Raw genomic sequence first — 13,732 nt, 5'->3', positions numbered from 1 at the left:
CACCATCCTCATCCTCCAGCATCCCCAGCACCTCCAGCATCCATAGCATCTCCAACATCTGCAGCACCTTCAGCATCCCCAGCACTTCCAGCATCCCCAGCCTCCTTGGACGGCCCCAGCTCCTCAAGCATCCCAGGAGCCTCCAACACCCCGAGCACCTCCAACATCCCCAGCACCTCCAGCATTCCCAGCTCCTCCAGCATCCCCAGCACCTCCAGAACCCCCAGTGCCTTCAGCATTCCCAGCTCCTCAAACATTCCCAACACCTCCAGCATCCCCAGCACCTCCAGAATCCTCAGTGCCTTCATCATTCCCATCCTCCTGTGGCATCCCCAGTGCCTTCAGCATTCCCATCCTCCTCAAGCATCCCCAGCATCCTTAGGCATCCTCAGTACCTCCAGCATCCCAGGAGCCTCCAACATCCTGAGCACCTCCAGCATCCTCATCCTCCTCAGGCATCCCCAGCACCTCCAGCATCCCCAGCTTCTCAAGCATCCCCAGCACCTGCAGCACCTCCAGCATCCCCAAGCTCCTCAAGCATCCCCAAGCTCTTCTGGCATCCCCAACACCTCCCTGAGCATCCCTAGCTCCTCCTGCAGGGAAGGAGATGAACAGGATGCCCCAGCAGGCCGGATCCTGCCCAGCCCTGCACAGCACTGCGCCATCTCCAGGCTCAGCCCTGAATCCCGTGGTTGCCGGCCTCGGGGAGCAGCGGGAGCGGCTCGGGGAGCGGGTGCGAGCAGAGACAGCCGGGGAGCTCATCCGCCTGGTTTTTCAAGGTCACAGAGGTGGTGGGAAGGAAAGAAAAGAGAGCGAGGGAAGAAAAAAAAAAAAAAAGTTGACTCAGAAACCGCAGGGAATTTTTTGCCTTTTTAGAATACTGGGAAGAGAAAAAATAGCCGCAGTTATTCAAAGCATCCAGGATAATAACAGCCTGTTTACTGTTTGCATGCAGAGATGGCAGGCAGGCAGCACAGCGCAGGGAACAGGAATGAGGAATTCACCACGGCTCCGACCGCTGCTGCTGAGCGCAGCAAAGCAAACCCTGCTTCTGTGAGAGCAGGAGCTGGGCAGCCCCACCGTGACACCTGGACAGTCCCAAGGGTCCTGGAGGAAGGGATTCAGGTGGCCCTGGGGCTGGGGATGATGGGGAGGGAGCTCCCAAGCCGGAATATGCTCCAAGGCTGAGTGGATGGAGCGTCCCAGAGGGTGTCATGGCCAACCCCTAAATAACACCCCCCATCCTGCCATCCCATCCCATCCCATCCCATCCCATCCCATCCCATCCCATCCCATCCCATCCCATCCCATCCCTGCCACAGAGGCACCTCCAATGCTCAGCAGGCATCTCCAGCCATGCCCTGGCAGGGTCATGGGAAGCCAGGGGGACAGGGGTGCCAGGACTGAGGACACACGGATACAGAGATCGAATAGAGAGGGGTGCAGGGCCAGGGGAATGCAGAAATCAAGACATGCTGGCGCTCTGAAGGGAGGTGACACCTCGGGGTGGCTCATTCTGCAATGGAATGCAAATCCCGATGAAAGGAATTCGGGAAGGGAGCGTTGACCCCCTGGCAGAAGAAAGCCCGGGGGGCACCCCCCAACAAGCTCTGGACACAGAGAGGAGCCTGGAAGCCTGGGGGACCTCGGGGAAAGGGGTGGGATGAGAGAGGGAGGGAGGGGGAAGGGAAGGGTTCAGCAGGACCAGCGGGGAGAGCTTCATTCCTGCCGGTCCGACGAGCAAGCCGGGACTTGAGGCGAGAGAAAGCACCCGGTTTGCCTGACTGGTTTGCTGGGAAGAGGCTGCAGGGCTGGCCCACAGCCTTGGCAGACTTCCCCCACCAGGATCAGCGTTATTTGGAAGGGGGGGGAGGGGTGAAATTCCCTTTCTCCCAAATTTTTTTTGTTTTTTAAAGTTTTCCATAAGGAGAGCGTGATGAGCTTGTCTTTCCCCATTCAACTCTAGCATTCAGCACATGGGAAAGGAGTGGGGATGCATGAGGAGATGAGGAGGAGGAACCAGGGCCCACAAAGGACATGCCAAAATTCAAGGATGCTCCAAGGACCAAGTTCCAATGTTCTCCAAAGAGAAATGAGGAAAAGCAGGAACCACAGCTGCAGAGAGGCTGCAGTGGTGTGGCACCAAGGCAACGAGGTGTTCCTGCCTGGGAACGGGGCTTGGTGGACAGCCAGGGAGCCCCAAGGAAATCCTTGGCTTTGTCCCAGCCCACTGTGACCACAGAGGGACCAGAACTCCCCAGACAGCCCTGGGGCAGCAGAACCATCTCCCTGTCACCCACAAGAGCTGCTGCCTCGGGATGGGGCATTCCACCCAAAGCCACCAAAGTGACACTTGGAGCAGAGCCTGCTGGCCCTTCCCCGTCTCTTCAGGGATGTGGATGGCAGGAGGAGTCTCATGCAGGTGCCAGCCCAGCCAGCAGCTCTGCAGGCACCTCCAGCATCCCCTGCCAGGGCATGGGATCTCTGTGTCCCAGACAGGATGCAGGGATACAGGGATGGAGAATGAAGGACACAGAAACAGAAGGACACAGGGCTGCAGGGACACAAGGATCAAGGACACAGAGATCACAGGGATGGCAGCAGGAGGTTTGGCTCCCACCTGGTGTTTCAGCTGTGCCATGGTGACAGGGACATGGGATAAAGGACAGACATGGGACAAAGGAGAGACATGGGATAAAGGACAGTGGGCCCAGGCAATGCTGATGGTGAAATCCAGGGAGACAGAGTGGGAAGGGCAGACGGAAATGCCTGTGGGGACAGAGCAGGTGATAACCCACCCCCACAGCAGCTTCCATGGCCAAGGTGTGCAGCTCCTTTGGGATATTGCTCTGGCTGAACAGCATCCTAACAAAGCACACAGCTCCTCGAAAAGTGTGGCTGGAGGAGCTGGGATCTCTGTCTACCTTCTGGATTTCAGAATTCTCTCCCTACAACCCAATTCCTGTACCCACAGGTGGGCTTTGTGCTTTTTTCTGACTGCCCTGAGGCTCAGAGCCCTGGGGGTGAGGATCAACTGGCAAAGCTCTCAACAGGAGCCCATTCCCTGAATCCCTGGTCTCAGAAAGCTCCCTACAAACAGCCAGACCTGCAGCCAGGCCACTCTGCATCCGGATTTGGGTAAATAAAGCACGGGGTGTGAGAGCTGTGGTATGCCAGGAATGCTGCTGGCCTTCCCGGGCTCTGGAGCGGCGGGAGCTGGGGGAGGCAGGGCAGGTACAGCCCTGGCTGGAGGCCACCAGGATCCCCCAGACATATTCCCGACCTCAGCAGTTCCTTGTGAGCTTCCCACCCTGTTCTTCCCATCACTGGCCCCGTTTCAGGGTCCTTTTCAGCCTTCTGCATAGGCAGAGCTGATTTCCCTGCTCACAACACCCAGGAGAAGCCATTGGTGCATAGGAGGATCCCAGCTCCAAGCTTCACATTGCTCCACGCCTCCCTAACCTGCTCCTCAGGGATAGAGACCTGTCCCACAGCCACAGAAAGACCCAAATTTTCTTTTTTTTAGCCATACTTCTTCCAGATTCCTGAATGGGAAGGTTGGGGCTCAGCTGGGATTCAGCATCACTGTCCCACCAAGACCAGTGATCAACTCAATGGAGTCCTAAGGCACCCTGCCCAGGGAAGGGGATGGAATCACCATCCTTGGAAGTGTTGAAAAACATGTGGATGTGGTACTTGGGGACATGGTTTAGTGGTGGCTTTGGCAGGGCTGGGTTAACAGTTGGGCTTGATGATCTTGAAGTGCTTTTCCAACCTAAATGATTCCGTGGTTCCATGGAAGAGCTGGCAGCAAAACTGATTTCTGATGCTGTTGTTCCACATAATCCAAGCTAAACATTGCAGAGCAGAAGAGCTCCTGGTCCCCAGGGACAGCAGGATAACAAAGATGAGCTCTCAGTTAATGCCAAGGGGTGGCACAAAGGGAAAGCCTTGGCCTGGCTGGAGATGGCAGAGTCCCCAGGGATGTTCCCTGGGAAGCATTAACACCACAGTTATCAGAAAATAAAAGTCCAAGTCATGGAAAACTTCTGGTCTTCCAGAAGACCAAGAAGCCAGGCAGAGTGGGAAGGGCTTGGAAATTGCTGACAAAGCCAAGGAGAGCTTGGAGATCAGATCCATCTATGCTGGAAGAGATGAGGGAGTCTTTTAAAGTTTTCCATGTGGCAAGGGCTGAGGAGGGCAGGAAGGGGTTTTGTGAGGAAGATCCCATCAGGATGTGGTTATGGGATGCAGAGATCAAGGACAGCAGGGTACAAGGATGGAGGACACAGGGATGCAGGGTCATGAGGATGCAGAAATCAAGGATACAGGGATGCAGGGACGCCAGAGCAGGAAGGAAACCACATCAACACTTTTAGGCAACTCCACCCTTTTCCCCCCATGATGAGGGGAATGGGATCCCAATGGGATTTTGGGGAATGCAGAAATCCTCCTGAGCATTTTTCCCCTCTTCCATGCAGCTGCACCCCAAATCTTTGCCCTGGGGAGCTGGGAAGGACATGTGAACCAAGGGGTCAGCACTCCCAGACCCTCTTCCCCTGGTGGCACCTCCATCTCTCTGCATTGCATGGAAAAAAAAGAGAATCCAAGGATCAATATTTGGGTTTTTTTATTAAAATATTGTTATACCAAGTGGAATGCTACAGCAATCTCGGTATAGGGTGGCATAACGAAACAGCCAGGTTTATGTTTAAATACTTAAAGATAACTTAAAACGCACAAACGAGAACTTGTCTTTGGCAGGAAAAAAAGTTCACAGCACGAAAAAAAATACTTAAAAAGAAATACCAATATTAATATAAAATATATTAAGTCATGGGGTTTGGGGTTTTTTTTCCTCTTTCATAATTTTTTGCTTCTTTTCCATTTTGTAAACAATGCACGAGAACCGAACGCATTTTTTACGTGTCTGGGGAGAGAAAAATAAAAAATGCAGTTGGCCAGCAAATGCACGTGTTGAAAGGGGAAAGAAATAAAGAAAAATATATATATTTACATGAAGGGCAAGGATGGGAAGCTCCAAGGAGCGGGATGTTAGCACTGGCTACAAGCAGAAGCCAGCTGCCAGTAGCCAGGGGACAGAGCCAGGAGAAGAGTGGCACATCCCACTGCCTCCATCCTCAGAGCCTTTCACCTCCACTTTTCCTCCACCCTTCATCCCCTCCATTGTCATTTTTGTTTCACTGTCACCCCATCACAAAGCCTGTGACAGGCAGGAGGCAGGTGATGGGAGTTTGGTGCTCCCAGTGCTTGGCTTGGCCACGTGGATCCTGGTGGTCGATGGGACGCGCAGAGGATCCCTCCCAGCTCTGCCCCCGTGCAGAGTTCAGCTTGTGGGTACAGTTCGGGCCATCAGAGAGGGATTCTGCAGCTGGAAGCCAAGCACCTGGCTGGGTGCAGATGGCCAAGACCCAGAAGTGGGAGCTGGGATGGGGATGAAGTTGGGATGGAGCCAGGATGGGGATGGAGGCACCGCGGGGTCCCCGGGCTCCAGCACGCCCTGCGCAGCCAGGGACCCGTGTGGGCACTGAGGGGACAGTGACCCTGCCACATCCTGGAGTCACTGCCGAGACCGAGGGGACACCGCTGAGCTCCCGGCTCGGCCTCTCCTTCCCAGACACTTCTCCATCCCAGCATGCTGGCAGGAGGGACTCTGCCACATCCTGGAGTCACTGCCGAGGCTGAAGGGACACTGCTGAGCTCCCAGATCGGCCCTCCTTCCCAGACGCTTCTCCATCCCAGCATGCTGGCAGGAGGGATGGAGAGGCGACCGTGCAGCCCTGGGTGGCCTTAAATCAGGATCTCCACCATGTCAGACAGGTCCAGGGCCCTGGCAGCGGCCGAGCTCTCTGCAGAGAAAGAAAGGATTTACAGGGATTCGCAGGGATTCGAACACACCCAACTCAACTGGGGCCTCAAAAATGCCTTAAAAATTGATGATCTTGTGCAAATCCCATCCTAGGGATGCTAACCCTACATGCTAGGCCATCCCAGCTCCCTGCCCTGTGCCATCTGGGGGAACTCACCCAGCACTGTGGTGCCCTCGCCCTGCTCGCTGCTCCCGGCCGCTCCGTCTGTCTGCGTGCTGCCGTCCTTGCTGCCATGCTTGGAGTGCGATGGCAAGGGAAGGGCAGTGGACGCTGCTGTCCCTTCAGCGGTGGCTTTGCCTGCTGGAGGAGACTCTGTTAGGGATTCAAGGCAAGGGATTCAAGTTTTTAAGGCCAGATTAGACAGTGGAAGGTGTCCCTGCCCATAGAAGAGGGTAGAACAAGATGAGCTTAAAGGTCCCTTCCAGCCCAAACCATTCTGAGATTCTGTGATTGCTGGCTGATCCTGGAGGAATCACCCCTCCCCAAGCTCTCCAACTCCAAAACCACAGGAGAAAATTGCAAGCAGGTCCCCAGTGCCAAATGAAGGCAGGCAGCAGGCAGGTGTCCCTATTTACCTGTGCTGCCACGGGAGCTGGCCTCGGATGACCGGTCACTCTGGCCAGCCCCTGGCCAGCTCGGGGTGGCGGAGGCAGCGAAGATGGAGGGCACAGATTTGGCCGGCCGCAGGGAACCCTGAAGGGCTTTGCTGGGGTCCCTCCGCGAGCGCTGCTGCAGGACCTTGATGACAGCATCCTTCTCCAGGATCTGGGCATGAAGGGCTTTCAACCTGGAGAGCAGGAAAGGCAGAAGCTGGAAGAGGAGCTGGATGGCGAGAGGAGGATCCAGGCATTGCCCAACCAAAAAGTTTGATGGGGTCCATACGCCTCTGGTGAGGTGGGACTAACCTGTTCTCCATCTCCTGGTGCTTGTGGCTGGCCAGGAGCAGGTCCTCATTGAAGCTGCTGTTGGGGGAGTGCCGTGGCGAGTGGCTGATGAGGGTGGTGTCACGCTGGGCGGCCGCCGTGGCCGCGGCGTCCATGGCGAACTGGCGCATGGTGCACTCCTCCAGGTACTTCTGCTCCCACTTGGTCATGTCGGCCTCCAGCGCCAGGATCTTCTCCTCCCTCTCCCTCAGCTGCTCCGACAGCGTGTGGGCGCTCAGCTCCGGCGTCCCCCCGCTGGCCATGCCCGCCTGCCTCTGCAGCAACCAAAACAGAGCCCCAGTGAGGATGAGGAGGTGCTGGGAGCACGCAGCACCCGCCGTGCCTGGCTGGAGCCGCCGTGTGTCACAGACGTCTTTTATGAAAAATCTTTTTTTAAAGCTTTTTCCTCTTGAGAACAAAATGTAAACAATGGTTATCTGCTGCTGTGGAATGCAACAGGTGGATCTGTGATTGGCCCATGTTTGTTGTTTCTAATTAATGGCCAATCACAGTGAGCTGGCTCGGACAGAGAGTCCAAGCCACAAACTTTTGTTATCATTTTTTCTTTTGCTATTCTTAGCCAGCCTTCTGATAAAATCCTTTCTTCTATTCTTTTAATATAGTTTTAATATAATATATACCATAAAATAACAAATCAAGCCTTCTGAAACATGGAGTCAGATCCTCATCTCTTCCCTCATCCTAACACTGACACAGTCGTGCCTCGCCAGCACCCACCTGCTGAGCCCGCAGCATCTTCAGCTCCTGCTCCAGGCGGGTGCGGAGCCGCAGCTCCAGCTGCTCCCGCTTCTCGCAGGCGGCCTGGAGCTGCCCCAGGGCTGCCTGCAGCCGCTCCACCTTCTCCACGTAGGCTCGCTTCTTCCGCAGCTCGGCCTCCGCCTTGGCCGCCCGCGCCTGGGCGCTGCCCAGCGCCTGCTCCAGCAGCTCTGCCCGCCGCCGCTGGTCCTCGTTGGCGCTGCGCAGCAGGGACACCTCCCGCTCCAGCTTCTCCTTCTCCTGCTGGTGCTCATAGCCTGAAAGGGAACACCACAAATCTCAGATATTCCACTTCCCTATGGCTGTGAAGCACAGTGGGGATTCTTTGCTTCCCAACATCTGGCCATGCCACCCCTTCCGCCAGATCTTCTATCAAACGGGGGTCAGGGGCATTCCAGCCGCTTGGGCAGATGGCCAGAAGCCTCCACGTGCCACATTCCAGCCTAAATTTTATCTCAGGAAGGGTGAGACCTGCCTGGTGTGAATCCAGCCACCTTAGGGAAGGGCATGGAATTCTTCCTACTAACACCAACATCCTATCTCTCTGCTAAAATTTAAGCACATTTTCCCCCAAAAAAGCCCAGGCTGTCATGGCTGCGAAGTGCAGGAGGGAGGAGGGAGAGAACGGCCGGGCTGGCGTGGGGCGGGAGTGCGGGCTCGGTGCTGGAAGAGCCGGAGCCGCGGCAGGAATGTGGGGAATGCGGGTCACGCCGCCGGCCGGCCGCCGGGATTAATGGCTCGAGTCCAGCGCCAAGAACTGCTTCATCCTCCCTGGGGAAGGGCGAGAGCTGCCGCCCGACACCCGCCTCCTCCTCCTGCAGCCGAGCCCTGCTCGCAGATGCCCGGGGAGCCGGGCAGGGATGGGTGTCCATCCCCCGGGACTTACTCTGTGCCAGGAGTTTGGCCACGCTGCCCTGGCTGCTCTCCTGGTTTTCCTGGTTCTTGCTGGCCAGCTGCTTGTTCGCAGATTCCAACCGCTCTGATCCAAAATAAAAAAACCTCAGTTAAGATTTAAATACAAGATTTTGGCTGGAGGAAGGAGAAAAAACCTTGTTTCCCATGGAAACAGCTGGAGGACACAAAACACCCACAGGAAGGGGGACACAGAGGGTGCCTCACCTTTCAGGTCTCGGTTGAAATCCTGCAGCCGTCGCATCTCACAATCCCTCTTGTTCCTCATGGCTTTCTCCAAGGCTTCCCGCTTGGAGGACGCCTTGACAAGGTTTTCGTAATCCTCCGAGATGCGCTGGATCTCGCTCTCCAGCTGGGGCGGAGGAAGGGACAAGCCAGAGTTAGGTATTCATGGAATGAGGAAAGGCACATGCCAGCCAAAGCCCAGCCGGGGTGCTCAGCCCAACCTGAGCTGCCAGAGGAGCTCAGTTCACCCCAAGCGCGCTGTTTTGGGGGAAAAACTGATTTTTTTTTTTTTTTTTTTTTGTCTTTTATCTTATGGAAGAGTTTCTCCACAGAATTTTGGCTCTGCCACAGCCCAGCCACGGGGAACAGCCGCCCCTTGTAGACGGGCACACAAAGGGCTTTCTGTGGCGGCCGGGATGGGGGGACAGGCGGAGGGAGAGGGTCACTGGAGAATGGGCTCCTTCTCCCCAACCCCGGCTGCCGTGCTGCAGCTGCTCCGAGGGGAACGAGCCGCCAGAGGGAGGAGGAGAAAGGATTAAATCACTAAAGGGGGTGAATTTTCACAGCAGCTGGTCGAGCATCGCCCCGGGCAGGAGGCACACGGGAAGAAGCTGCCACCATTCCCTCACCTTCTGGATGCGGCTCGCCTTCTCGGCGCAGCTCTCCAGCTCCCGCCGCAGCCTCTCGTTGTCCCGCTGCAGCCTCTCGTTGTCCCGCAGGACGGCGTCGGCCCGGGCCAGGCGGCTGCCGGCCGACACGGCCTGCGCGCTGACCAGCGCCTCCACGCCCGCCGGAGCCAGCGCGCCCGGGCACAGCGGCAGGAACGCGGCTGGCACCGAGGTGGGCAGCACCCTGCGGAGAGCCAGGAGGGGGTGTCAGGGTGGGCAGGATGGGAAAGGTGGGTGCAGCTCCAGCATCCCATCAGGCACGTGCTGGTGTCACCTCAAAGGAGGTGGAAGTGCCTATCCTGCTTTTTAGAGCTGGGAAGGGCTCGCTGTCTAACCACACATCCCATCTTGCAGGGATGCCTTGACTCGACCCCTCCAGCACCTGGCCAGTGGGTCTGGATGGGCTCCCAACCCTCCAGGTCCCTCTCTTGCTGGGAATGCTGCAGGCAGCCTGGCATAGGATGCACCTTGAAAGTCAGCATTTTCCTTATTTTCTGTGAAAAGCAAGGACTCCTGACATAGGCCCTCACTGCCAAACTGTAGATGTGTCTTTTTATATTCAGAGAAGACAGGCCAGCCTGGCTGCCCCTTGTGCCAGTGCTCCAGCATCCCAGCTCACCATCCCTGCTGGAATCCCTGAGCAGGGCCCGGCCCCGCTGCGCTCCCCCGCGGGCTGCCCGCCAAGGGCTGCATTCCTGCGGGATGATATACGAGCAAGGAAGAATAAATACATCTTCCCCACAGCTCCCCTTCCCCTCTTTGTTCCCTGCAAGGAGAAGGTTTTCCTGCTGGAGATGCTATCGCTCTCTGCCTGGATAGATCAGCAGGGCTGGGAGCAGTGTGTCCTCACATTGAGCCACCAGTTCCCTTCTTCCCATCATTTTCCACACTGGAAGAGGTTGTTTCCAGTCCTCCTCAAATTCCAGGCAATGCCTGGACCCCCAGATGTCCATCTCACAGTCACCCAGGGGGCTTTGCCAGAGGCACTGAGCTGCCAAAGGGACCACAGACCACCTGGCACCAGCCCAAGCTCTGCTCAGCAGCAATTCCAAGTATCATGGACATTCCCAGCTCAGGACCATGGCATGGGTTTCTGTGGAGCAGGGAGCATATTTGTATTGCATCCTGCCCCATACCTATTCCACATTTAGCTGTTTCCTGGGCTGCTTCCAGCTCCTGGATTATTCCCTAAATTACCCCCAGCTCCCTCCTGGTGCATGGGAAGGAGGCAGGGTCTGCTGTGGGAATGGGATTTTCTTCACTGGTTGGAAAAGCCCAGCCATGCTGGGGGAGCTGGGGACAGGAGCAGAGTGGGGGGCTCCTAGCAGGCCTGGGCCAGTGAGGACAAAAGCAGCTGCTCTGGGCCCCCACTGCCCCTCCAAGCATCCATCCTGAACATCCCTGAGAGGCATCCAAAAGCAGAGAGCCCAGGGGCAACAGCTTTACCTGATGTCAGCATGCTGAAATGCAGGACCTTCCCGGGAGCAGGCTCGGGGCTCAGCCAGGTAAGCTTCCTGGGCCGGTATGACATAGGGATACTCCGGGGGCGGTCCCCGCGGCTCCGTGCCCTCGGGCTGCTGCCCGCGCAGGGGGACGAGCTGCCGGGAGAGCTGCGGGAAGCTGTGCGACGCGCTGATGGGGCTCTGCGCCTTGGCCCCGTTCCTCTCCAGCGACATCCGCATGAGCCGCTCGCTCAGCGACCGCACGTGGCCGTGCTTCAGCTCCTTGAGCCCCTCGTCGGGGCGCCGGGCGCCGCTCTCGGCCCGCGTCCCCGCTCCGCGCTGCGATGCCAGCAGCTGGGAATGCGCCTTGGCCTCCTCGTAGGTGGGCAGCTCCTCGCCCTTGGGCGGGCACAGCCGGTAGACGCTGTTCTCCAGGTAGACGTGGTCGGAGTGATGCTCCTGGCCCTGCGGCTCCTGCCGCGTGGATTGCTGCACCATCTGGCTCTCCTCGGGGCTCAGGCTCTCCAGGGAGGAGCGGGGGCTGCCGGCGCCGCCGCCGCCGCGCAGGGCTTGCTGCTGGATGGCCAGCAGAGTGCGGTTCTCCGTGAGATTCCCATAGCGCAGCTGCTCCTGGATCAGCCGGTGCAGCACCGTGCCGTTCGAGTCCTCCGCCGTCCTCATGTCCGTCCGTGCCGGCGGCAGAGCCACGATTCCACCCGACGAGGGGAGTCCCGGGGGACCTCAACAGCGACTGGGCACGCCGAGACACCTGCGGCAGGGAGAAACGGGATTGTTGGGAGGCAGCCGGGGCAGGACGGTCTGGATCCTGATGGACACGGGAATGTTTGCCAGGAATCCGGCCCGGACGTGCCCGTGGCGGCACTGGGAGAGCGGAGTAGCCCAGCACCGGCACCGCACCTGGGGCTGGCTCGGAGCTGGTGCCCCACGGCCCGGGATAAAGCGGCCCCACGGGACCGGGCACAGAGCCACCGGGAGATGGATAGGACCCCCCATCCCCGGACACGGAGGTCCTGGACTTGCAGAGGTGTCCCAGTCCCGGTGAGGGTCCTGGGATTTTTCCGTGCGGGAGGGAGGAATGCTCCGGTCCCGTTTGGGAGGGTTTCAGGAGGGTTCCCAGTCCCTGGGGGTGGATCCGGCATGGGAGAGGGTTTTTTCCCCGAGATGGTCCCGGTGCCGGGGGGGAAGAGGCGAGTCCCGGTCCCAAGGAGAAGAGTCCCGGTTCTGGGAGCTGGGGGCCGTCCTTTTCCCCTGGAGGGATCCCAGTCCCGGCTGGGGCCTTCCTTGGGCCAGGGGGGTCCGATCCCCGTCAAAGAGTCCCAGCCCCGGCCGGGAGGACCTCGGTCCAAGGGGGTCTCGGTCCCGGGATTGCTGGCCCGGGTGGGTCCCGGTGCCGAGGGAGGGAGGTCCCGATCCCTGCTGGGGAATTCCCGGTGTGGGGGAGCGTCCTTTCCCCAGGGGCATCCCCGTGCCGGGGGGGTCCCTGTGCCGCTCGGGGGTCCCGATCCCGGTCGGGGGCGTCCCAGTGCTAGAGGGGTTCCCTGTGCCGGGGGGGAGGGGGTGCCAGTACCGGGGAATTCCCGGTGCTAGGGGGTCCGGATACCGCTCGGGGGATCCCGGTGCCGGTCAGGGGGGTCCCGGTGCTGGGGGATTCCCGGTGCCGGGGGTCCCCGGTGCCGGTCGGGGGTCCCGATGGCAGAACTCACCGTGGCATGGCGGAGCGGAGCGGTGCTGCTGCGGCTCTGAGCGTCCCGGGGCCGCGGGGGCCGGGCCGGGCTCTGCTATGCCCGGAATGCGGGGCCGGTCCCGCCCCGCTCCGCCCCGGGGCCGCCGCCGGCGCAGCAGCGCGGCCGGGAGCGGGAGCGGCAGCTGCGGCCGGGGGGGCGGCTCTGCCCGCCAGCTGTCCCGGGCCGTAAATCTGCCCCGGCCTTTGTCTGCGGGGCCGGGGCAACCCCGAGCCTGCCGGCCCCATCTGCTCTGCCCCCTCGGGCCCCCCCTTCCCGCATGCCCCCTCTTCGCATCCCCCCTGCCTCGCATTCTGCGTCCTCGCATCCCCCCTCCTCGCATCCCCCTTCTTTGTGTCTCTCTCCTTAACATCCTCCTTCTCACATCCCCCACCTCACACCCCTGTCCTCTCATTCCCCACCTCACATTCCTCCTCGTGTCTTCCTCCTCACATCCCCCTCCTCACATCCCCCTCTTTATGTCCCCCTCTTTGTATTTCACATCTCACTTCTTGCATCCCCCATCTCGCATCCCCCCTCCTCGCCTTCCCCCTCCTTGCATCCCCTCTTCACATCCCTCTCCTTGCATTCCTCCCTCCCTGTGTCCTCCATCCTCACACCCCCTCTGTTTGGGGATGCCAGCTCCCTGTGGGATGCAGCAATTCCGGCCAGCTCGTGTCTGCCTCGGCACCTTTGCGTGTCCCCTGCTGCCTCAGTTTCCCCTTTGGGGCTCTGCCACCCCCTTCCCTGGGGGCACACAGGGTTTCAGGGGCTGAACTCCCCCTTCAAAGCACCCCAGCTCATCTCTGAAGGGACACCGAGCACCCCCAGCCCCAAAGCAGTGGAACACCAGCCCCATCCCAGCCCCAGGCTGCCGGTGCAGAGTCCAGAGGCCCCGAGAGAGACGGCAGATGGCCGGAGGGGAGGCGGCGGGGAGAGGCAGGTGCAGGGGAAAATTGCTTATTAGCTCCGGGACATTAAGCTCCCATTCTTTTGAGGGAGCTCAAAAAGCATCTTCTGACTGGCACAGAGCCGGGAGGCTGATCTGGGAGGGGGACATGGGGGTCTCCAGCCTCCTCTCCTTGTTTATCTGCTCCATCACATGCTGGTATCACCCCCGAGGCACCCAGGGTGCAATAGCAGGAATAGGGC

General features: G+C 59.1%; 1 protein-coding gene across 3 annotated transcripts; it reads right to left on the bottom strand.

Moving 5' to 3' along the window:
* Positions 1-4,613: 4,613 nt before the first annotated feature.
* Positions 4,614-12,614, bottom strand: AMOTL2 (angiomotin like 2). Of its 3 annotated transcripts, none has more exons than XM_059479540.1 (10): positions 12,563-12,614; positions 10,843-11,607; positions 9,358-9,580; positions 8,711-8,855; positions 8,478-8,570; positions 7,553-7,848; positions 6,797-7,089; positions 6,467-6,678; positions 6,048-6,203; positions 4,614-5,870 (listed from the first exon to the last, which is right to left on the bottom strand). In XM_059479540.1, exons 2-10 carry the CDS (start codon positions 11,517-11,519, stop codon positions 5,812-5,814), a joined length of 2,154 nt encoding a protein of 717 aa, XP_059335523.1. In that variant the 5' UTR covers positions 11,520-11,607; positions 12,563-12,614; the 3' UTR covers positions 4,614-5,811. The 3 variants fall into 3 exon arrangements, with proteins under 3 accessions (XP_059335523.1, XP_059335525.1, XP_059335526.1); XM_059479542.1 differs by having other exon boundaries at positions 6,048-6,191; XM_059479543.1 differs by having other exon boundaries at positions 6,048-6,188.
* Between the last annotated feature and the right edge of the window lie 1,118 nt (positions 12,615-13,732).

This window comes from Ammospiza nelsoni, chromosome 10 (genome assembly GCF_027579445.1).
Source record: "Ammospiza nelsoni isolate bAmmNel1 chromosome 10, bAmmNel1.pri, whole genome shotgun sequence".
Classification (NCBI taxonomy): Eukaryota; Metazoa; Chordata; class Aves; order Passeriformes; family Passerellidae; genus Ammospiza; species Ammospiza nelsoni.
The sequence above is the reverse complement of the archived record's forward strand: the minus strand, read 5'-3'. Positions and strand labels throughout refer to the sequence as shown.

Excerpts from the sequence above, each read along its gene's own strand:
- AMOTL2 (XM_059479540.1), bottom strand. The coding sequence starts at position 11,519 with ATGAGGACGGCGGAGGACTCGAACGGCACGGTGCTGCACCGGCTGATC. Across the intron at positions 9,581-10,842 it reads TTTCAGCATGCTGACATCAG|GGTGCTGCCCACCTCGGTGC; the intron begins GTAAAGCTGTTG and ends GGCTCTCCGCAG. Across the intron at positions 7,090-7,552 it reads AGATGCTGCGGGCTCAGCAG|AGGCAGGCGGGCATGGCCAG; the intron begins GTGGGTGCTGGC and ends TGGTTGCTGCAG.